Raw genomic sequence first — 22839 nt, 5'->3', positions numbered from 1 at the left:
CAGGCACTTGTGTATCACCTGGGGCGTTTCACGGACATCAATGCAGGCTGCTCTGGAAAGGTACATGACGCATGCATCTTCAGGAACAGTGGCCTGTACAGAAAGCTGCAGGTGGGGAATTTCTTTCCAGACCACAAATTCACAGTGGGGGATGTGGAAATGCCCATAGTAATCTTGGGAGACCTGGCTTACCCCTTACAGCCCGGCTCATGAAACCTTACACAGGACACCTGTCAGTAGCAAGGAGCGTTTAACAACAGACTGAGCAGGTGCCACATGGTAGTCGAATGCACTTTTGGCCATTTAAAAACTCGTTGGAGGTCTCTCAATGGCAGGCTAGATCTTACCAAGGATAATATTCCCGTGGTCATAGCCGTGTGCTGCACTCTGCATAATCTGTGTGAATCTAAGGGTAAAATGTTTGCTCACGTGTGGAGCACTGAGGCAGAGCACGTGGCTGCGCAGTTTGAACAGCCAGATGCTAGGGCTGTCAGAGGAGCCCAGATGGCTGCTATTAACATCAGAGAGGCTTTGAGGAAGCACTTTGACAATGAGGGGAACTAACACCTGTTTGCTTTGGAGTTGCTTCCCTGGTGCATCCATGTACAATTTTGGGGCCCAAGATCCATGCAACAAAATGATTTAGAAGCCTGTTCTAGAGCACAGAACAAAAATGCTGTACCATTAAATATCTTAGCCTTTATTTATTGTTAAAAAGGGTAAAACCTCACAATTGTGTGTAGCTCCTGCTGTGAGAGGGGGTGGAGTGATGGGGAAACTCAGTGGAGTGCTGTGAAGTGAAAGGCAATGTGTGAGCACACAGGGATGGGGTTGGCAAAGAACTGTGCATGTGCATATGCTGCAGTGGAGATCGACCAGGGATCTGCTCAGTCTGCAGCTGTACCAAAAACTTGAGCAGCTCTGTCTGATCCTCCATCACTTTTATCATCCGCTCTGTTGCTTGCCTAGCAAATGCTGCATTCTCTTTTCTGTCCTTGGCCTGTCTCTCAGCACGCTGCAGCATGTCCCAGAACATGTCTTCTTTGCTGCATCTCAGCTTCTTCCTTATCTGCCAAAGCTGGTCGGCAGGGGTACGTGGTGTGTTCCTCAAGGTCTCGGGCACTGTGGACCATTCACAGAAGAGGGAGTGTTACATTCCAGCAAATGACTGCAACATTTCAGTAACCAGGGCCTTTTGCAACTTGTAGCTATCACTTTCTTACTGACTCTAGGCAGGCACACAGCTCCACAAGCACCTCAATCATGGTGAGTGTCGGGAGTGGGGAGAAGGCAGTTGTGAGCATGGACAAAATGGTCACGGCTTGCACGGCAGCTTTGCAGGGAACTCATTCTAAAATTATCCCACACTTTTTCACAGGCAGCCAACCTGCTGGCTGACATCTCGCTGCTGCGGGTAAGCAGGCACAACTACTGCATGCTTGTGGCTTTCAACCTGGTCTATATGGAGCTCAACTACATGCCGCTTTGGTCACAGCTCCAGTGATTGCTAAATGGCAAGGTGCAGTTTCCTACAATGGGGGAACTAACAAGGCTGCAATCCCTTGGAATCTGTGGCAGAGGATTAACAAATACCTCTTGGAAACTTTCCAGAGCTTCTCTCTGGAGGATTCCCTGCAGGTCTCCATGTCCATCGACACCCTGCTTGGCCATACAGATTAGCTACACAGGGCCATGTCCAGCTCACAGAAAACACTACCTGCCTCCCACTTTTTGATTCCCTACACAAGCCACAGCAACTTACCCAGCGTCTCATCTGTTTCCTGCTCCCCGCAGAGCAGTTCTGAAGTGGAGAAAAGTTCCTGGCTGCCTGCCCCACTGGGCGACCCCACTGGAAGCTCCACATCCTCTTCTAGCTCCACTTTTTCATCCAGAATTTCAGCCTCTAGGTTACCCCCTCTTTCTGCTGCCTCCGCAGTATCCCTGGGGCAATCGGCGATGGAGGTGGGATCACCACCGAGGATAGCATTCAGCAGGTGTTAGGTGCACCACCAGAGCGATGGTTTGCCTCCCGAGCCTTACGGTATGCTTTTATCTTCACTCTGCACTGCTGCATGTCCTGATCATAGTCCTTTTTGCACAAGCCTCGAGAAATCTGCCCATATGCATCCCGATTCCTATGGTTCAATCGCAGCTACGACTGAATAGACTCCTCTCCCCATATACTGATCAGATCCAAAAGCTCAGCAGTGGTCCAAGCAGGAGTGCATTTGGTGCAATAGCCAGCCATGCTCACCTGGGAAGCCAGCAAGCAGGAAATGAGATTTAAAATTCCCGGGGCTTGCAAGGGGGAGGGGCAGGTTGGCTGCCGGGCAGTGGAGTTCAAACCACTGACAAGAGCAGCAGCATGGGAATTGTGGGACACTTTCTGGAGGCCAATAAAATAAATTAAAAAAAAAATGTGGTGTTTACCTTTGTTGTTTGTTGATAATAAAGGGGGGGGGTGAGGGAGACAAAAGTCTCTTGTAGGGATGGAAGTTTTTTGTTGCCAAAACTGGGAGGTTTTTTTCGACAAAAGTCCCATTGTAGAGTGTACGTTATCGCTGTTTTGTCGCCAAAAGGCAATAAAACTTGCCAGTGTAGACAAGCCCATAGATTCAGAGATTCCAAGCCCAGAAGGGACCACTGTAATCATCTAGACCGACCACCTGTATAATACAGGCCATAGAACTACTCCAATATAATTCCCAGAGCAGATCTTTTAGAAAAACATCCAATCCTGGGTAAATTGCTTCAATGGTTAATTTTTCCTCCCTGTTAAAAATGTATGCCTTATTCCAGTCTGAACGTGTCTAGCTTCAACTTCCAGTCATTGGATTGTTATTCAATATTTGTTCCCCATGTAGATGCTTATAGACTGTCATCAAGTCACCCCTTCTCTTTGTTAAACTAAACAGATTGAGTCTATCACTATAAGGCATATTTTCTAATTCTTTAATAATTCTCATGGCTTATCTCTGAACCCTCTCCAATTTATCAACATCCTTCTTGAACTGTGGGAACCAGAAATGGACACAGTATTTCAGCAGCAGTCTGACCATTGCCAAATATACAGGTAAAATATCATCTCTATTCCTATTCAAGATTCCCATTTATGCATCCCAGGATCGCATTAGCTCTTTTGGCCATGGTGTCACACTGGGAGCTCATGTTCAGCTGATTACCCCATCTTTTTTCAGTCACTACATCCCATGATAGAATCCCACATTCTGCAAGTATGGCCTACATTCTTTGTTCTTAGATGTATACGCTTACATTTAGCCAGGTTAAAATGCATATTGTTTGTTTGCACCCAGTTTACCAAGCAATCCAGATCACTCTGAATCAGTGACCTGTCCTCTTCATTGTTTACCACTCTCCCAATTTTTGTGTCATCTGCAAATTTTTAACAGTGATGATCTTATGTTTTCTTCTAGATCACTGATAAAAATATTAAATAGCATTGGGCTGAGAACCAATCCCTGCTGGACCCCACTGGAAACAGACCTGCTCAATGATGATTTCCTGTTTACAATTATATGTTGAGAGCTATCAGTTAGCCAATTTTTAATCCATTTAATGTGTGCCATGTTAATTTTATATCGTTTTGGTTTTTAGTCAAAATGTTATGTGGTAGCAACTCAAACACCTTACAGAAATTTAAGTACATTACATCAACACTATTACCTTTATCAACCAATCCTGTAATCTTCATCAAAAACAGATATCAAATTAGTTTGACAGGATCTATTTTCCATAAACCCCTGATATGCATTAATTTCATTACCCTCCTTTCGTCCTTTATTAAGTGCCATATCAGCTGCTCCATTATCTTTCCTGGAATTTGATCCTTACCTGTTACTTAGAAAACATAAAAAATTGCATATTGGTTCAGACCTGTGGTCCATCTAGTCCCATATCCTGTCTTGATCCAAGACCAGCACCAGAAGTTCACAGAAAGGTGCAAGCAACTTTGCATGAAGCAGATGTGGGATAATCTATCCCCAACATTAGACCTCTGACAAATCTCTTATGTATTGTTAGAGAGTGGCTTAAACCCTAAAACATGATGTTTTAATATCTCTTCCAGAATTTGTCAGCAGTAACTATAAAAACTCGTTATCCATGTAAACATCCAATCTCCTTTTGAATTGTGTTAAATTCTTAGTCTCAACAACATCCCGTGGCAGCAGTTTCCATTGTCTAATCGTTCAGTGTGTGAATAAGTATTTCCTTTTATCAATTCTGAATTTGCCACCTTTCTGTTTCATTGAATTCAATTAATTAATTTGTGTTATTATGAAAACAGAACAATCTACCTTATCTATACAATTATTTTAGTATACTTTTAACATGTCCCCTCTTCTTTATCTCCTTTCTAAAATAAACAATCCCACTTTTTTCAATCGCTGTGCACGAGAATTTTCCCAGGCCCAAATAATTTTCATTGCTCTTCTCTGAATTCCCTTTAATTCTACAATCTCTCTTTAGAGATGGGGTGACCAGTACTGTACACAGTTATCTAGATGAGGCCACACCTTTGATTTATGTATAACATTATTACAATATGTTCTGTATTATTCTACATGCATCCTAACATCTTCTTTGCTTTTCTGACCACAGCTGTATATTGGGTCAGATTTGTAAAGGTATTTATGCACATAAAGATGTTAATAAGCACTGAGTGGGATTTTCAAATGTGCCATAGGTGCCCAAACATCTTTAAAAATCTGGCTCAATGTGCAGCTGAAGTCTTCATTGACTTGTCTACAATGATGCTCAGATTCCTATCCTGAGCTGATAGTTAATTTAGATCCTAAAACGGTATATAAGCTTTTTAAATATTTCCCTCCAAATGCACTACTTTGCCATTTATCAACATTGAACTTCATTTACCACAGTGTTGCTCATTCACCTAGCTTGGTTAGGTCCCTCTGAAGTTTCTCACTAAACTAAATAACTTTGTGTCACCTGCCAAACTAGCCATCTCACTCTTCACATACACACCCCTCAAGGTTATTAAACAACATGGGACCTTGTACAGAACCTTGAGGCATCCTGCTGTTAGACTTTTGTCATGATGATAACTGACCATTTAATGCTATCTTTGTTTCCTATTAGCTAGTTTACCTGTCACCTCATGACTACTTAGTTTCTTTAATAGCCTCCTATGAGACAACTTGTGAAAGACCTTTTGAAAGTCTACATAAATCACAATTCCTTTATCCACTACTTTATTGACATGTTCAAAGAATTCTGAGAGATTAGTGAGACATGATTTCCCTTTGCAGAAACCATGCTGATTAGACTATCAGATCCATCATTGTCTTCCAGATGTTTCATTATTCTATTTTAATCATTTCAGTTATTTTAATTCTATGAAAAACAAATTAACTCAGCTTCCAGACGTCTGAACAGTGCACAATGCAGAGAAATACACAGACTGTCCTAAAATCAAACTGTTATCTAGGAACTTCAAAAATATAGCAACATGCACTTAGAAAGAAATCCTGTCCCATCCCTCCCTCACCGAAATGCCTCCAGGTACAAGGAATTTGGTGTACACTCTCCCCTTGGTACAACTGCACAAGTGCAGGAAGAATAAAAGCAGGAGGACACAAAAATAATCACATCAGGCTTAGGGTCAGATTATGAGTGGCCCTTGTGCTCATGCCCAGTGGCGAGGACACTAGGATACCTCCTCCTCCATGCACCTCATACAAGGGATAAGGAGATTTGCAGTCCCTGTAGAAGCATAGGGATGGCTCTCTCTGTGCATCCCTAGAAGTGCAAATTATTCCACAGGTGTGAGGACCATATACACCAGGAGTTCATCAGGTAGTTCAGGGGGAGATTGTATTTCTTGGAGGTACAATCCCTCCCTAAAATGCCTCTGGGCAATGTGGTTCTGCACCATCTGCTACTCACAACTATGTCTAATAGGCAAAATCTAGTCAGAGCAGAATTCGCCCCTTTACAATGCAGCACAATGCATTACTTAAGTGCTATGTAAACCCTATTTTGAGGGCTTACTTGGGACTTAAATGATGCATGTGTCTTTGCTGACCTTCTGCACATGGAAGAATTTCACCCATATGGACTAAGATAAATTTTTAAATTTCTTTACCATGGAGATAATAAGAGTCAAATCCCGTAACAAATAAGTTGAGCTATATAACTGCCCACACCCTACTATTTGTGTATCTGTATCTATGCATTCCCAATATTAGCATATGAAATTCCAGATGTATTTAAATGTTATATTACCTTCATGGTAAAAGATTATGTGGTCAGAAAATAGGCCACAAAGTGGGATAGGGCTAGGCTGAGCATTCAGTGTGAACCCAAAGTACTCTACATAAACTAGTAATAAAAGTGACCTGAAAGGGAGGAGGAAATGGGGCCCGAGTTCTTTTCTTGGTTTTGAGATGTGAAAAAGAGGGTTTGAATGTTTGTTTTTCCCCAGAGAAGAGAGATTTTTCCTACTTGTTTTTTCTGAGAAATATCAGGAAAATCAAATCTTATGTTTGCTCAATGCAGACTTGGAGCTCTTTTGACCCTTGACCTTTCCCAGTCCTGAACAAGAGCTCTGTGTAGCTCGAAAATTTGTGTCTTTCACCAACAAAAGTTGGTCCAATAAAAGATATTGCTTTACCCATCTTGTCTCTCCCTTACTAAAAGAGGCAGTCATGTTTAATCTTTCATAAAAGTATTTTCCATTGCCTACTTCTAGGGAGCTTGAGTTAAACAGGCATTAAAAAAAACCCAAAATATTAAGTATGAAATTACACCTCTACCCCGATATAACGCTGTCCTCGAGAGCCAAAAAATCTTACTGCGTTATAGGTGAAACCACGTTATATCGAACTCGCTTTCCTCCACCGGATGGCGCAGCCGCAGCCCCCCGCGTTATATCCAAATTTGTGTTATATCGGGGTAGAGGTGTATCTGAATAATAATTTCCCCTCTTCACTAATCAGGTTTTACTTCATTGGTCTTAATGTCATAATCCTATTAGTTCTTCAGTCTTCTATGAACCCTACAATCTTCCACTTAAAAAAAAAAAAAAAAAAAAAAAAAGACAGAGTTGAAGAGCTGTGGATTTTTAATATAAAATGAAATGGGGGAAAAATCCACAAAACTTTCTTGAAAAAAACCTACCAAAACTTTCATTATATAATACGTCATAAAGAGGAAAAAGTCCAGAACCCCATTTTTCTCTTTGCAGGTCACTTTTAATGTATTTGTCTGAACACTAAGCACCATGCTGATGGGAATGTATGCATGTATCCTTGGATACATGTATGCATAGACCAATTTTACAATACATATACAGAAAATGTGGTGGTTATGCTCTTAAAAGTATCCAAAACTGTTAAAGGAATTTAAAATATAAATGACAGATTTAAAATCTGAGTAGCCCCAAATTGCAAAAGACTACTTTCATTATGGGATGGGAGGAATGTAAGTTATTATTAATTATTATTATTATTATTATTATTAATAAAGAATTTTGTGACTGACAACTATTACCTGTTGTCAGCAAGCCACAGAATCTGCACCTGCTGTACAAACCCAAGAGGAAGAACTGGTGGAATCCCTGAGAACAGAGTTCCATGAAACAGCCTGCAAAATACAGAGTCTGCAAGCAGAGACTGAATCTTTAAGAACTTTGGTAAGTAGCTGGTGTATACTCACTGGAATATATTCAAAATTCAGTATGCTTTTTTAGGGCATATTCTCTCTTGATGTGCCTGGTGAGAATAAATCCCTATACGCCCGCAGTCCCATTGATTAAACTGGTGGTGTGGGTGCCCAGCACTTAAAAAAATCAGGCTCTGAAATTTTATCCCTCAACACTTTTAATTCATTAACATTTGTAAACCTCATTGAGATTATTGGGTACATAGTGTTTTAGAGCACAATGTATATTAAGCAAATTGTAGTGCCTTGTAACCAGATAAACAAATGGTTTGCAAACTTTTTGAGCTGAGCACCCCCTTTGAGTTGCAATTTTGGTTGTATCCCCACAGCTCAGACAAAAATAGATACATGAAAAAGTATGTTTGATAGCCTTCTAATAAACCTAACAGAGGCCTTAACACAACTTGAAGTAAATTACCTACACCTGTAAGTTTGAAATATACAGATACTTAGCAATGGCACAGTCAAGGCTTCCTCAGTGGCAGGCTGCTTCTACCTTGCAGCCAGGCAGTGCTGCTAGGGCAGGGCCAATACCTGCCCCTCCCCTCTTGGGGTTTTTTTTTGGGGGGGGGGAGCGCCTGAGAAGGTCTCTGGGGGTGGAGCCAGGGGTGGACATGGAGGCTGCCACAAGCAGAAATCTGTACAGCCTCAGCAGATGTTGAACCTGACCCACAGGCTGGGTGGCCCACTGAGGTGGGTTGGGGGTGGAGGTAATGCTCCCTCTCCATCCCCCCATGGGGGCTGGTCCAGGCCCTATTGTAGGGGGCTGGCACAAGCCACCTGGCGTGACCACTCGCCCTCCCCAAAGTTCCTCCATGCTCCTGTAGGGGGGACAAGCCCCACAGTTTGAAAAACTCTGAGATAGCCTCAGACAAAGCAGTTCATCAGTCCACATTGACACAATGCACAGATACAATACAAATATATAATGAACAGAACACCCAGTATCTTGGGGTCTCCATTTCAGCAGATTCAAATGCAAAGGATTAGGGCCGTTTCAAATTTCCCACACAAACCATTCACCGAGGTCTAGCTGAAACACTACTACAAAGATTCTCTGTAGTTATGACTCTGTTCTGACTGTTATAATTAATGTTTCATGTAGAAAAGGGGTCTGGAGAACTCATTGTATGATGCTAAACACTGGCATGACATTGAACTTCAGAACCTAGGCTCGGTCATTACCAAGCTAGAGGCAGAGGTGCGAGAAATTAGAGCAGAAACTGAGCAGCAGCAGAGGGATCGTGAAACTCTGCTGTCCAACAAAATACAGCTGGAGAAGGATATCGCTGCATATCACTGTCTTCTGGATGCAGAAGAAAGAAGGTAATTCTTTTTAAAATGGAGAGTATGTCATGAACACAGAACTTGTGAATAACATGAATAATAACCTTGTGCACTGTGGGTATGCGCTGAGATCCCCAGAGACAACAGAACTGGCATGGTCCACTGAGAAGTGTGCATAGGTGGCTAGATTTGAAGAACCTGTACAGGGGATGTACACCTCAAGTCCAACTCTGCATAGGTTCCTAGTGCTTAGCATTAGGTGCCAGTAGTGTGAGAGCAGGGCAGGGGAGGAGTAGACCAGGACCAGTGGATCAATGAACCTTCATTTCCCAAAGCACTGAGACATAAAAGAGATAAAAAGAAAAGGAGTACTTGTGGCACCTTAGAGACTAACAAATTTATTTGAGCTTAAGCTTTCGTGAGCTACAGATCACTTCATCGGATGCATTTTTATCATTATCAGCTATTGCACAGAACCTACCTACTGTCTTATGAATAATATAATGGAGCAAATTGATCATGATAAACACAGGTACTGCAATTCTGTTCCAAGATCTTTCAAACAAATGTGGTGGGATTGTACATTCAAACAGCTAACTATGTCCATAGCTCTGCAGGATGCTTGTAATGATCTTCCAACTAAAACAACTGATTCCCTCCTGTTTTCTTTTTAGAGTTGCAAGAGTTTCTATTGCAGCCTAGTGGTGTAATTCCCATGTTTCTTTGAGGTGAAATTGATCTATGTGCAGAGAGCCAGAAAAAGGCCTGTACTCTTCTGAAGTGCCATTTCAGTCCTTAGAGAAAGGGGACTTAAGTAGTCTACAGACCTTATTCTGGCCCTCTGTATAGAGGAGAATTTTACTTATGTGAGGGGAGATGTGTGGGAGTGAAGACAGAGAAAGGCCTGAGCCACAAAGTTTGGATGGAGAATTAAATTTCAGTGAAGTTACATATGTGTTGGGCGTGAATTTTGGTCCATGGTGATCTCTAATAAATACACATACTACCTTTCATGGTCCAAATCTTCAAAAGAGCTTATATACAAATGAAAATGCTTTATATATTAATACATTTTAAAAGATGAATGTATAGCAATGGTAGAATTTTAATAATGATCAAAATGTTCTCAAAGAGCAGGAATAAAGTTACTGGGTGAAATTCACCACCAGGCACTGAAGTGATGCACAAACTGTGAAGGGATAAATTTCACTCATTGTGAGATAAATTAATAGACTAAGCGAAACTGTGTTGTCAGTTACTGAAGGTATAATCCTACTGAAGCCAATGGCATTTCACCAGTGGATGTGAAAGCAGAATTTGGTCCAACAATTTCCCCTTTCCTCTTATTACTTGCTCTAACCAGCAAATAATAATTATTCTTTTTTTTTAAACTTTCAGTTGATTTTGAAATTCCCTGTCCACAGAAGACAATGTTGGAATTCAAAGCAAAAGATGTCACTGACAAAAATGTTTGTGGAAACCATAAACCCATCAAAGAAGCCTGCTTTATGCAGTTTGATTTAACAATCTAAGTAGGTTGTAGCTTGAACAACTTTATTAGAGTCTCTTCCTCATGTGAATGCTTTGCTTACAGATGTCAAGTTAGCCATGTTGTTAAAATTATAATAATAAAAGTAAATAATTCATTGTAATTGTTTGATTTTTTTTAAATCATTCTCCAATACTTTTCAACGCTGCTGAAAGGTATTAGATTAACAGCAAAGGTCCTCTTTTTATTCACAAAATTTATTCATCTCTTTTTGCAATACAAATACTTTACTATTAGACTATTCTCCCACTATGCAAATTGCACAAAATGTATTTTTACTGCAATGAATGGAAACTGAAGGTTTCCATGTTGCTTCACAAGAACTTGGGCTCATTAGTGTGAAATTTAATTTGCACTAATAAACCTGAAGTTGATAAAGCATGAAATTAACTTGATGCAATTAGTTTTACAGTAGGTAAAACTTAGGCAGCAGAAATACAAGCTTCCCCACATAGCCCTGAAAACATATCTTAGTTCTCTTCCAGAAGAAACTTCACCTAAGACAAAAGAGGGTAACTAATTTTCAATGCCCCTTCAATTTTTGGCCTTTCTGCTGTGCTTGCTAACATGAGTGGTAATTAGTGCAAGCGTAGTGGTACATTTTGTAATATGACCACCTTGCAGCAACTGGGACTAGATCACTAGCTTTTCTTATATGCCACCAGTCACCAATCAGTTGCAGTGACTGACCTGAAGCATATTTGAACTGGCGCTTGTGAAAAAGCAATCTGCATACTATTGCCAATCACCTCTACTATTTAGTCTCTATACCAAGCCCCTAGGCATGCAACACCCTTCCTGAGATAGTTCATAAAACAACCTCGCCTCATTTAATCTCTCATTAAGACCCTGTCACGGTTCCTTCCCCATTCTGAACTCTGGAGTACAGATGTGGGGACCCGCATGCAACCCCCTAAGCTTATTTTTACCAGCTCAGGTTAAAAGCTTTCCCAAGGCACAAATTCCACCTTGTCCTTGAACAGTATGCTGCCACCTCCAAGTGATTTAGACAGAATCAGGGAAAGGACCACTTGGAGTTCCTGTTCCCCCAAAATATCCCCCCAAGCCCTTACACCCCCTTTCCTGGGAAGGCTTGAGAATAATATCCTAATCAATTGGCTACAAAGTGAACACAGACCCAAATCCCTGGATCTTTGGACACTAAATTAAAAAATAAATTTAAAAAAAAGTCAATCAGTTCTTAAAAGAATTTTATTAAAAAAAAAAAAAAGGTAAAAATCCCCTCTGTAAAATCAGGTTGGAAGATAACTTTACAGGGTAACAAAAGATGCACAAAACACAGAGGAACCCCCTCTAGTCTTAGTTTCAAAGTTACAACAAAACAGGCATAAACCTCCCTCCAGCAAAGGGAAAATTCACAAGTTGAGAAAACAAAGATAAACTAATAAGCCTTGCCTGGCTGTACTTACAATTTCTGTTATATGAGAGACTGGTTCAGAATGGTTTGGAGGACACGAATTGATATCCGGTCCCTCTTAGTCCCAAGAGCGAACAAACACAGAAACAAAAAACCCAAAACAAAGCCTTTCTCCTGCTCCCGGAACAGATTTGAAAGTATCTTTTGTCCCCATTGGTTCCTTTGGTCAGATGCCAACCAGGTTATTTGAGCTTCTTAACCCCTTACAGGTAAGGAGGAATTTTCGGCTATCCTTATGGTTATGACAGACCCTTTTCAACTGTGATGCCTATAAGATTTTGGTCAAGAAATGGCTAGATAGAGGAGTTTATGGGAAATAACTATATGCCTCATTAAATGCAACAGAAAAGGGCTTGTATGTGTGGGCAGCGCATAAACCACCTGTTTCTGGAGGCTAGCCCCCTACCCCTTTTTGCCCGAGGCCCTGCCCCCATCCCCCTCTTGCTCTCCAGGGCCAGAGGAGCCCTGAGCCCCGCACCGCAGCCGGGGGAGCCCTGGATGGCCCACCCAAGCCGCCCTGAGCCCTGCCCAAGCTGTCCCAAGCCCCAGTCAAGCCTCCCCACCCAAGCCCCAGCTGCCCGGAGGAGCCCTAAGCAACAGCCATGGCCCCAGGGCCATGGCGGGGAGCGTTAGCCTCCCCAGCCTCCATTACACACTGCCCATGCTTGCATGTTGTATCCATTTCACGTGACATTCATATATTCTTTTTCTTATTAGATTGTAAAATCTTCAGAAAAGGGACTGTGTCTTCCTATATGTTTATTCAGCACCTCGGAAATTGTGAGTGCTGCTACAGTACAAATAATTATACACAAACTGGTGCACAGCAGATCAGATGGAACGCGTTCACTGTTTGACTTAATATGGATATTGTCCTGGATTGGTTTCTTTTTGACTTCAACAAATAACAGTAGAGAAAACAAGCATGGCATGAATCCTTAAGGTATAAGAGCTATCAAACAGGCCAGTTGTCAAGCAAAGACCAGGAGCAAATCAAAGTTGTTTCTCAACTTGAGATTCAGTGAGTTTTCAAATCTGATAGATTCTCTCTGCAATATGAGGAAGAAGACTGAATTTACAAGTCACATTTGCGTTTTCAAATACCAGACTATTGCTAGGGTGAGGGTGGCAGTTGCCTTTTATGTACTATAATTACAGTGAGCAGCTGCTTTAAATCATTCAATGAATAATCTGTTAGCAGGAAGGATACATCATACTGGTGCTACTAATTCTTGGAGCATTTCCTTGATGTTTCTAATGATGCTTAATTAACAGGTATGAAAAGGCACTGTCAACTACCCTGATGTGAAACTATTTTTGGAAACTTCACTGTCAGAGATAATCCTTGTGAAATTATGAGTTTATAGCCACATTCCGACAAGCAGGATCCTGGGTCTTCTACTTTAATTTATTTTAAGAGTAGAGTATTTTATGTGAAATAGGGAATCTTCCAGAGGTCTTTTTTTCAATGTGGACTTGGATTTTAGGTTCAAATGATCTGCCATATCTTGGATCTGGTTTTGAATTGTAATGTAAAATATAGATTATTTTCCCAGTAAGATCTTTTTTCTTTGGAATTGCAACAATTTCTTGAAAAACATCTGTATTCTACCTTCCTCAATGTTAATACTTACAGTCAGGGTTCTCCCAGTTTTTTGGTTGAACTTCCTGTGACCCTCTCTTCCAGTAGTAAAGACCAAGAGCTAATCAAAGTAGTCTCCCAGATGTGTGACATGTAGTACAACTGGCTCTTTTAAACAAAGTTCTTTCCTATGAAGTGCATTAGAAAACAGTTACTGTATTCCTGGATAAAACTATCTATAGTATTTTTTATGGTGTTCATCACCAGAGTATCTGAGTACCATACAAATAATAATGAATTATTCTCACAATACAAGTGGTTTATAGGGAATGTTTAAAAATGGGGAACTGAGGCTCAGGCAAATTAAAGGGAAAATTTTCAAAACTGTCTGCTGACTTTGGCTTCTTGAATGTCCAGGTCACCTGGGTCACAACGCAGGTCACTTTTGCCCCAACTCTCCATTCTAGCAATTGTTATGTTAGATACAGACCTACATTTTTCAACTAGAATGTGTTTCAAACTGTTTTTTTTTTTAAAGAACCATTCTTTCCATTAACTTTCCCATTTTCAACTTTACTTTTATGGCAGTTTCCACCATATGGTCTAGGGTAAAATCCTACTGTGAAAATCTGAGCACATCAGTATTATTAGTGGATTGATTTTACAGTCTTTTACTAAAAAAGAATGTTAAAAAATCCCTAGGAAATTTCAAACTATAATTGCGTAATTATCATCCTCATAAAACTTTAGACCTTAACAAAACACATTTATCCATCATTAAGTACATTCAGATGATTCGTGGCTAGGGGGAATGAGCAAGAAAACTTTATTCTTCCAACTGTGAGGGTCTGAAATTGTATCAAACACCTAATAAACAGAGGCTGACATGAAGGATGAAGCCCTCAAGCAGATTCAAATGACAACCCTGGCAGGAATCCCAGTAAATTACTACCGCCGAACAGCTGTGAGGGACTTCACTAGGGCATTGCCCTTGGATCTTGCTAGTGCTCTGTCTTCCTGGTATTTTTGTTTGTTTGTTTTAAATAGACTCTGTCTAGTACATATAGTCCTCTGGTTAGTAGTTGTTGTCTGGCAAAGCGTTCAAGCTCTATCTATTGTGCGCCTTTGATCTGGGAGTATCCAAGCAGTTTACTAAAGTATTATCATCATTTCACAAAGAGATGAGACGAAAATAGAAAGCTAAAGATGCGGAAACAGTATGGTTTTATTGTTAACACAGGAATAGGAGTCTCGAGATGGTAGGTCTATTCTCAGTTCTTACAGAGACATTGGGTATGTCTATACTGCAAAGAAAAACCCATGGCTGGCCCCAAGACTAGGGTGACCAGATATCCTGATTTTATAAGGACAGTCCCGATTTTTGGGTCTTTTTCTTATATAGGCTCCTATTACCCCCCACCCCGTCCCAATTTTCCATACTTGCTGTCTGGTCACCTTACCCATGATAGCCAACTTGAGCTCAGGCTATGGGCCTGTTTCACTGCTATGTAGTCTTCTAGGTTCGGGCTGGAGCCTGGGGTCTAGGTCCCTGTGGGTAAGTATAGTATATGACAGTAAAGCATAACCCATTCCATCCTAGCATCTAGGTCTCAACAGATTATGCCTCAGTAAAGTGGTGCTACTGTTTTCTTTGGTTTCTGCTGACTCTTCCAGATTTAAGAACTGAAACAGCTATCAGTACCATGCTCCTAACAAGTATTAAATCTATAATCAAGAGAGGACCAGTCCACTGCTTTATGATATTGTGTTTGCAAGAGACGAATGACACAAAAGAAGCAGAAAGGCATTAGGTTCACATTAGCCCTGGTAACAGAGTGAAGTTGTTTATCGATAATTGCCTAATAAAAAAGTGTTATGTCGGGTAAATGATCTGCATTTTGGTATCTCAGGATCAGGTGCAGCACTTTCTTTAGTGGCAATATGGAAGACAATACCAGTTTATCTACCAAGATAGTTAAAGGAAAATGTGCTGTATGGAAACTGATTGCCAGCTTGGATCATTTCACTGTTGAATCTGCAAGTCATTGCACAGTGCACTGCAGGATGTGCAAGCTCACTATGAGTAAAAGTGAAAGTAGTGCATTGGCACAAGTAAGTTCAAGCAGCAGGTGTATTCCTCCACACTGAGCAGTTAGGTGTCAAGCCTCTTGCATAGTCTCTCTATTCCTTGCAAACAGACAAGGTGATAAGGGGGTGGGAGAGCATGGGTGCACCTGGGGAGCAATGGACTTCAGGATGATCTAATAAGTTATTTAGCTACCTTTTCCCTGATTAGACCTTACACCTACCTACAAGACAGAAGTAATTTGGCAGCCTTTCAACAATGCTCTAAATATCAGAGATTCCCTAGTGCTCCCTTGTTCTGCTCATAATTTTTAACCTATTCAATCCTCAGCACCTGCCCTGCACAGGATCAAGCCATCTAAGCTAAGCACACAGATTGTCAATGCTAATAATATATAGAAATATAAGAGCAGCATCGTATGATACATACACAAGGATAACTGTGACAAATCTTAGAAACTAATTAGAAAGCCTCAGCAACAATGGCTTTGTTACTTAATATAAAGTTGGCAGCTAAGGGTATAACTGCAAAGAATTTCACTAGGAAAGAGGAAGAGATACTTGATCTCTGAGATGCTGAGAGGGAGAAAAAGAGTGACAGAAATAGCCTGACAGTCTCCTGACTCTAAATGTAAGGATTTGATTCTTTGGCTTAAACCACAGCAAACTGTTAGCACAAGATTTTTTATTAATATTGTAGGGCTGTTATACAAACTGTAGACTAGATGTCATTTGTACCTTTCAATTTTCCTCTCAGTTTTCTATTTAAAAATGCCTCAGATATTTTAGTGCTACTGTCACTTGAGTATCTGTTGCAAATCATTCCTGATCAAAAGGAACACATGTTTTTGACCTCTCATGAGAGAAGGAAATAGGACAAAAGGTACCTGGTCAAAGGGTACTTGGCCAAAGGCATGAGCTGGAAAAGTCCGCACTTCCATAAGCTGCTGCCAAAATGCTGACTACAGTCAATAAGGAGTATGGAGAAAGCCTGGTAACAGTGAAGAGTGACAGTAATAGGGGACCATGCAGCAAATTCTAGGGTGGTTTGGCTTTCTACAATTATGTAGGTAGCCACAGATTTTAAGCCTTAAAACACCTAACTCACCCAAGTACTAGACTGAGAGTGATACAAGTCCAAATCATACAGTCCTTGCGCATCTGCCTGAGGAGTTCTCCACAAGCAGATCTGCCTCCTTCTGTGCAGACGGGGACTCGGCTGTTTCCATGACCCTGTTACCCAATGGCCTGTGATGGGATGAACATGAACAACCCAATGGGATGTTAGATGGGGTGGGATCTGAGTTACTACAGGGAATTCTTTCCTGGGTATCTGGCTGGTGAATCTTGCCCATATGCTCAGGGGTCAGCTGATCGCCATATTTGGGGTCGGGAAGAAATTTTCCTCCAGGGCAGATTGGAAGAGGCCCTGGAGGTTTTTCGCCTTCCTCTGTAACATGGGGCACAAGTCACTTGCTGGAGGATTCTCTGCACCTTGAAGTCTTTAAACCACGATTTGGGGACTTCAATAGTTCAGACATAGGTGAGAGGTTTATCGCAGGAGTGGGTGGCTGAGATTCTGTGGCCTCTGTTATGCAGGAGGTCAGATTAGATGATCATAATGGTCCCTTCTGACCTTAATATCTATGAATCTATGAAAAAAAAAAACCACCACCACCCTGATTCAGTAGTGCTATCTCTGTGGTTCAGGGTCCATGTTGAGAAAAGGGGTGATGAATAGGTAGGCTGGAGGGAGGTGTGGGCAAGTTGGGGGTGATACACAGAGTTTCCCCAGACTGCATTATCTTTTCCACATTGCCCAGTGTGTTCCAAGCACTACATGGCCAAGGATTCAAGGGTGAGGAGTGGAGCTTGCAGGGGGAGACCTCTGCTTCCCTCCATGGAATAACACGGAGAACTCTCTGCAAAGGATTCTTCAGGCAGATTTTTCTTCCCCCAAACCCTGTCCCACAGCTCTTAACACTAAAGAGAACAATCTGTCTCCTGGGAACGTGCTTGTTAAGTTCTTCATGGCTATCCTTAGATCCTGTCATCATCAGCATTAACCTTGTTTATTTTGCCACAGATATTTTAGAATGCAGGCTGGGATACATTTTGCAGATTAAATGTAATAAAACAAAAACCATCTTACAATGAGCATGCATCTGCTTTAAGACAAAAATTTAGGTGAACACATGACTGAAATTCAAATAAAATAAGTTAATTGTTCAAAAAACAAAGAATATGAATATTTTCCGGTATAGAAGTGTGTAATACACTGTTTAAAATGGCTACAATTTTCGGCCATCTTGTAAGCTTTAGGGCCCAGGACTTGCTATTACCTGCAGCCAAATGCACCTATTTATAACTACTACTGTGAAACTGAATATAAACACACATTTCTGCTGGTCAGGGAGATGTACATTTCTAAAATATTGTATTAATAAATGTACTTCTCTTGGGCTACCACAATTATGTACTAGAATTTATAAACAGATTTATCATATTTAATATCTAGTATTTGCATGCATGAGTAACTCATAGAAGAGAATCAGGCAAAAATTTTATGTTCGGTTGCCTGGAGTAAGGACCCAGTCCAACTCCCACTGAAGTCAGTAAGTCTTCAACTTCAATCAGAACTGGACTGGTCCCTAAATGACAGGGAAGAATTTGGTCCTTACTCCTTACAGTGTAGTTCAGGACTGAAACTATTTCTGTCTGTGCTACTAAAGTGCTCTATGACCTTGGGCAGGTCACTTAACTTTTCTATATCTCAGTTTCCTTTCTTTATTATGGCAATGACACTTCTCTTTATTCAAGAATTTTGACACTTATGGATGGAAAGCACTAAGTGGAAGTAGTATTTAACTCCATCAAGGCAAAAATCTATCCCACACTATCCTCCAAAGTTTGGGAATACATAGTTTTACTCTAAGAAAAAATATCCAAGTTATAAAATGGCACTAAAAATAGGAATATAAATATTGCTACCGATATTTGACAGATAATTTTGGTTCTGGTTAGCACGTAAGTAGCAGATACTTCTCCTGATCATGGCAGACTAATAAACGTACCATACAGTAAGAATTTTACATGATTAAAAGTGCACCATTTTAAGGTTTATCTCCGTTGCTGACAGTTTTATCCGGGTCTTCAAAATGTGCCGAGTCCCAAAACATATGACAACACATTTTGAAGCACAGTCTCATTCTTATTTATTTCCACCTCTTAAGCTCTCGGAGGCTGAACTTTTTAGTATCAGTGTCCCTGCATTTTTTCACAAAAATAGGTATTTCCTAAAGAGCAGGCCTGTGTGCAGTACACATTTTGTATTAGGCCAATGCACTTATACATCTAAGAAAAAATGCTTTTCCTATTTTAAACCAATGCGATGTTTTTGACAAGGAGGCTTTTCCACTCTCTCTTTTCAAATACTTATGTTCTCCTGCAAACTGATTTCCCTAATATCTTCTGCTACTTTACCTTTGCTCAAGAGAGATCTTTCCTTATATCTACAAGCATTAACACGAATGTTCAGGATGCCAAATAGGTATATACACAGTAACTGACCAAAAGTAAAAATCCGTTTCATTATATCTGTTCATTAGTTAGGAGTATAGAAAGAACAGAAATAAGTAATTACACCTGGTTTTAAGAAGTGTGCAAAATTTTGAACAGTACCAAATCCAGGACAGACCCCTGTATTAACAATCAACTTGAAAGCCAACGCTGATCCCCCTCCCCCCCCCCAAGATCCACAGAACAAACCCCAAAAGGGTCTAGTCAGATCATGGCCCCTATGTATACATTTCAGTTTAATATATTGGGCCCAGATTCTGCAATTAACTCCACATGGGTGGATTCAATAACCCAAAAATACATTCTACTTGAAATTAAATCCTGTTATGATACAGGTTTCAGAGTAGCAGCCGTGTTAGTCTGTATTCTCAAAAAGAAAAGGAGTACTTGTGGCACCTTAGAGACTAACAAATTTATTAGAGCATAAGCTTTCGTGAGCTACAGCTCACTTCATCGGATGCATTTGGTGGAAAAAAAAAAAAAGGTTTTTTTTTTCCACCAAATGCATCCGATGAAGTGAGCTGTAGCTCACGAAAGCTTATGCTCTAATAAATTTGTTAGTCTCTAAGGTGCCACAAGTACTCCTTTTCTTGTTATGATACAGTGGCAGTTATTCCATAGTTAATATTGCATCCCTCATTTCCATTATAAACTCAGTTTTGGTTCCCCCATGTAAAATCCAAGCTCAAATTTGGTAGTTTAATTTTGGGACTGAGACAGAATACTTACCAAATTTGAAGTAATTGGACAAGGAGTAAATAAATGAGATGTTCACCAGAATTCAAAGTCTTCACTTCACTTTTTATTGTCTGTGAAAAACTATGCATACCTATTGCATTACAGAAATAATAATAATAATCTTTAATGGAATGCAATAGTCCACCATGTTTTTACTAAGCTACTTACAACAAAGGCTTCTGACATGAACTCCTGGTAATTTAACATAGTGACATTTCCTTAACAATCCCATCCTGACACATCAAAAAAATATTCATACCTGTAGACCTTTACCTGCCCAGAAAAAGTAAATGTCACATCTGGAAACTTTTCCCCTCCCCTCAAATCTCCACTTCTGGAGAAGTGGATGAGGTAGAAACATAACTGAACATTCACCAGCTTCTCCCTCTCACCCCACCCTTCACCTCCACAATTTCCACATACCTTTGGGAACCCTAAACCCCTTCACACATCTGAAGACACCCCTTCCTCCCAGACCAGGCCACCAAGTATTACCCAAGATTTGACAGTCACACTATACAACTGCCAATATGTCACACCATTTTTGAGGGAGGGAGAAGGCAAGAGCAAGACCCTGCAATACAGTGTTGCCTATGGGAAGATGCATTAAATTGTCTTCTGAGAGCCCATGTGTCTAATGCCAGCTCTTCTGCTAATTGCTCTGAATATTTCTGGTCATTTCCTAACCCTTTTCAGAGTAGCAGCTGTGTTAGTCTGTATTCGCAAAAAGAAAAGGAGTACTTGCGGCATCTTAGAGACTAACAAATTTATTTGAGCATAAGCTTTCACCTGTAGCTCACGAAAGCTTATGTTCAAATAAATTTGTTAGTCTCTAAGGTGCCACAAGTACTCCTTTTCTTTTTTCCTAACCCTTATTAACCAAGGCATCATTTCCCCTACCTTTGGGTAGACATAATTATTTTTCACTCATTTTACAGCTATGATAACAGACAAGTGGGAAAAGGTAACATCAGACTAGACAGAGGTAGGAATAGAACACACCTTATCACGCTACTTCTCAGATGGAAGGAGATAATTTCTCTCTTTGGGTAACCCATGCTAACACAGTACAGATCTTTGTCCCTTTCTAGTGGTTAGGCCTCCTGTAGAGATTTATGAGTCTCTTACTGCCTCCATGTTAATAGGAAAGGTCATTCTACTTAATAGCAGATGCTCATGCAATTCCCATAGCTACCATAGAAGCAGCTGGTGCCATGTATCTGAAGGTTTGGATTCAAACACTAATGGTCCATGCGGGGCGGGACATACGTCAGTGTGAAGCCCGTACAATAAATATTGAAATGATTGTATATAACAAAACATTTATAGGTGTTTTGGTTGTTGTATCAATATTTGTTTTAGTGTAGTGAGAACTCTTTGGTTAGAAATGGGTGGGATACTTATTCAAACGTTTGTTTAAAGAGGAGAAAGCACAGTGGGGATATTTTTTGCCTGTGCCTACAGAAAGTGGAAGACCTTGCCTGCACGTGCTCTAAAAAGATCAGAACTTGGTTAAATAAACGTATTTCAAGAAAGCAATCTTATTTTCAACAAAACAAAAATGAGCTGTTAAGGAGAAGTGAATGCTTCTGGCCGTGGCTAATGCCCAATAGGCCTTTCACGTGGAGGTCAGCAGTGCGAATTCAGCCCAGCCACTTGAGGAATTAAAAGTTGTTCCCACCCTAGAGATCCAGCTTTGGAGTTGCCCCCCAAAGCCTTCGGTGGGTCTGTTCCGGCTCCCATATCATAAAACGTTTCCCCCTAATTGGCAGACTCAGCCCAGAGAAGCCCAGAACTGCACGCGTCAAGGCCGGAGTGAACGCGCCTCGTTGCTCCTAGCTGAAGTCCCCCCCCCCGCCGCCCCCCCACAGATCAAGCCTAGCACGTGGCGGCAGAACGTGGCGTGGGAAAGCTGCCGCCTCGGTTCTCACTGCGCTCTAGATAAGAACGAGGGTTTTCTCCAGCAAGGCGGGCCCAGCCCGCAAGCCCCATGGCTCCTGTGCTAAGCTGCAGATAGGGCCATAGGGGAGCGAGGAGGCGGGTGGGAGGGATTCATCTCTTTTGTCACCGAGCTCGTACTCGGGTTACACGCAAAGCGGGTACGAACGCCCCACAGGGCTCACTGACTCGCGTGCACACAACCCACGCGCACGGAGCTACCGCAAACGGGGGCGCTATGACGCTCCTGCCCCCCCGGGAACGACGCCTTGCTGGCGCTAACTGCGCCCCGCTCCCAGGCAGGGGAGCGTTTTCCGCTCGACCCCGCGCGCGGGAAGGCGGGTCGGGGGGGGGGGGGAAGGGGGAAAAGGGGGCGAAGGCGGCTCCGCAACCTACGCTCCCCGTGCGGCCACCTCAACCCCCGCTGCGCTAGTCATCCACCCCGTCTGCGTTTCCTTGCGCGCATGTGCTAGTCTCAAAAAAAAAAAAAAAAAAAAAAAATTTTAACTCAACCAACCTTGCCTGCGGTATGTTCTGTGCTGGACCAGTCACAGAGCCGCTTGCTTCCTACGCAGGCGTCATGCAATTTGACGCATCGACGTCAGTTCCCCCCCCCCCCGAGAGGTTTTCTATTCGCCCAGAGGAGCAACCTTCTCCTCAGCTCATTGGTCAGCGCTAGTAGGCGCACGCGCCTGTCGCAATATTACCCAGTGCCGGGGCGCCTAGCAAGTTAGTGTAGCTCGCCTTTTTTCTCCTCCTCCTTCTCTTTTCCCCTCCCCCTCCCCTTCACGCTTTCTCCTTCCTCCCAGTTCCTGGCTGTGTCAAGAGGCGGCTGCCGCCACCACCAACGTGGAGAGCAGAAAGCTGCCTCCGAACGGGCTCCTCGAGGCGCGAGCGGTAACCGTTGGACGGTACCAACTGCCTTCGGCCGAGGAGAGACGC

The 22839-nt window shown here is 41.7% G+C and overlaps 1 protein-coding gene and 1 long non-coding RNA gene across 4 annotated transcripts in view; one reads left to right on the top strand and one right to left on the bottom strand.

Annotated features, from left to right (window-relative positions):
* Positions 1–10631, top strand: part of BFSP2 (beaded filament structural protein 2) — a 35632-nt gene extending 25001 nt beyond the window's left edge. The window contains exons 5-7 of the mRNA XM_038393190.2: positions 7541–7672; positions 8807–9027; positions 10387–10631. Coding sequence (XP_038249118.1) covers positions 7541–7672; positions 8807–9027; positions 10387–10390 — 357 coding nt within the window. The 3' untranslated portion in view covers positions 10391–10631. The remainder of the gene's footprint in view (positions 1–7540; positions 7673–8806; positions 9028–10386) is intronic.
* Positions 706–22547, bottom strand: LOC122458926. 3 transcript variants are annotated; one of them, XR_006279275.1, is made up of 3 exons: positions 22415–22547; positions 1763–2254; positions 706–1122 (listed from the first exon to the last, which is right to left on the bottom strand). It is a non-coding gene; the product is annotated as an uncharacterized LOC122458926 (long non-coding RNA). The 3 variants fall into 3 exon arrangements; XR_006279276.1 differs by lacking the exon at positions 22415–22547 and adding an exon at positions 16530–16947; XR_006279274.1 differs by lacking the exon at positions 22415–22547 and adding an exon at positions 6985–9315.
* Between the last annotated feature and the right edge of the window lie 292 nt (positions 22548–22839).

The sequence above is a fragment of the Dermochelys coriacea genome, chromosome 2, assembly GCF_009764565.3.
Source record: "Dermochelys coriacea isolate rDerCor1 chromosome 2, rDerCor1.pri.v4, whole genome shotgun sequence".
Lineage (NCBI taxonomy): Eukaryota > Metazoa > Chordata > Testudines > Dermochelyidae > Dermochelys > Dermochelys coriacea.
The sequence above is the reverse complement of the archived record's forward strand: the minus strand, read 5'-3'. Positions and strand labels throughout refer to the sequence as shown.